The sequence below is a fragment of the Octopus bimaculoides genome, chromosome 11, assembly GCF_001194135.2.
Source record: "Octopus bimaculoides isolate UCB-OBI-ISO-001 chromosome 11, ASM119413v2, whole genome shotgun sequence".
Classification (NCBI taxonomy): domain Eukaryota; kingdom Metazoa; phylum Mollusca; class Cephalopoda; order Octopoda; family Octopodidae; genus Octopus; species Octopus bimaculoides.
Genome location: NC_068991.1, coordinates 5,398,045 through 5,399,001, shown reverse-complemented (window position 1 = coordinate 5,399,001; position 957 = coordinate 5,398,045). Strand labels below are relative to the sequence as shown.

The 957-nt window shown below is 36.3% G+C and overlaps 1 protein-coding gene across 1 annotated transcript in view; it reads right to left on the bottom strand.

Moving 5' to 3' along the window:
• LOC106868317 (carbonic anhydrase-related protein 10-like) overlaps window positions 1–508 on the bottom strand; it is a 242,756-nt gene extending 242,248 nt beyond the window's left edge. The window contains exon 1 of the mRNA XM_052971496.1: window positions 478–508. Coding sequence (XP_052827456.1) covers window positions 478–508 — 31 coding nt within the window. The remainder of the gene's footprint in view (window positions 1–477) is intronic.
• Window positions 509–957: the final 449 nt, after the last annotated feature.

Here is a 957-nt window from a genome sequence, read left to right as displayed (position 1 = left end):
AACAAGGATATCCAGATGTAATACAGTACGATCGTTTCATGCAACTCCATTTAATTGAACAATGTGATCATTTCAAAAGACTTTTGAAATATAACCCCAAATGTAATTGGTAGAACAATATACATGCTCAATCTCATGCGGACGTCTCGTGTATAGTTCTGCAAATTATATTGCTATGATAATCACACTGATGAGTTACAGACATTTACGTAAGTAATTACGTAAGTAATTACGTAAGTGGTAACAACGAAACCGGGTGTGTGATTAATCTTTATATTTTGTATCTTTTCATTTCTCTTGCTCGCTTACGTCTCTGGCGTTTGCTGAATTTTATTCAAAACAATCTTTACTTAGTCGTCAGACCATATGTGGTCTTCTAGCATAATGCATGTCCACTTAGTGGTCATCCCTCTTATATGTATGTAATATATATATGTATATATATATATATATATATATATATATCTATATACATACATAACCGGTAGTTGTACTTCAATATGCGCATGGTTTAGAGTAGAGCGTTAGTAAAATCCAGAGAATGGCCTAGTTTATAGGAGACACGTAAGCCCCTTCATTATCTAATAACAATTTCTTATTTCTTTACTGCCCACAAGGGGCTACACACAGAGGGGACAAACAAGGACATACAAACGGATTAAGTCGATTATATGGACCCCAGTATATAACTGGTACTTATCTTAATCGACCCCGAAAGGATGAAAGGCAAAGTCGACCTCGGCGGAATTTGAACTCAGAACGTAGCGGCAGACGAAATACTGCTAAGCATTTCGCCCGGCGTGCTATCGTTTCTGCCAGCTCGCCGCCTTATAACAATTTCTGCTATAATAAGCAGTACTGAGTCGTTGGCTAACTTCCTATACCTTCCTGGTAACCACTTGAAATGATGTGTAGACTTATATCCAAAAGTGTGTATATATATATATATATATATAT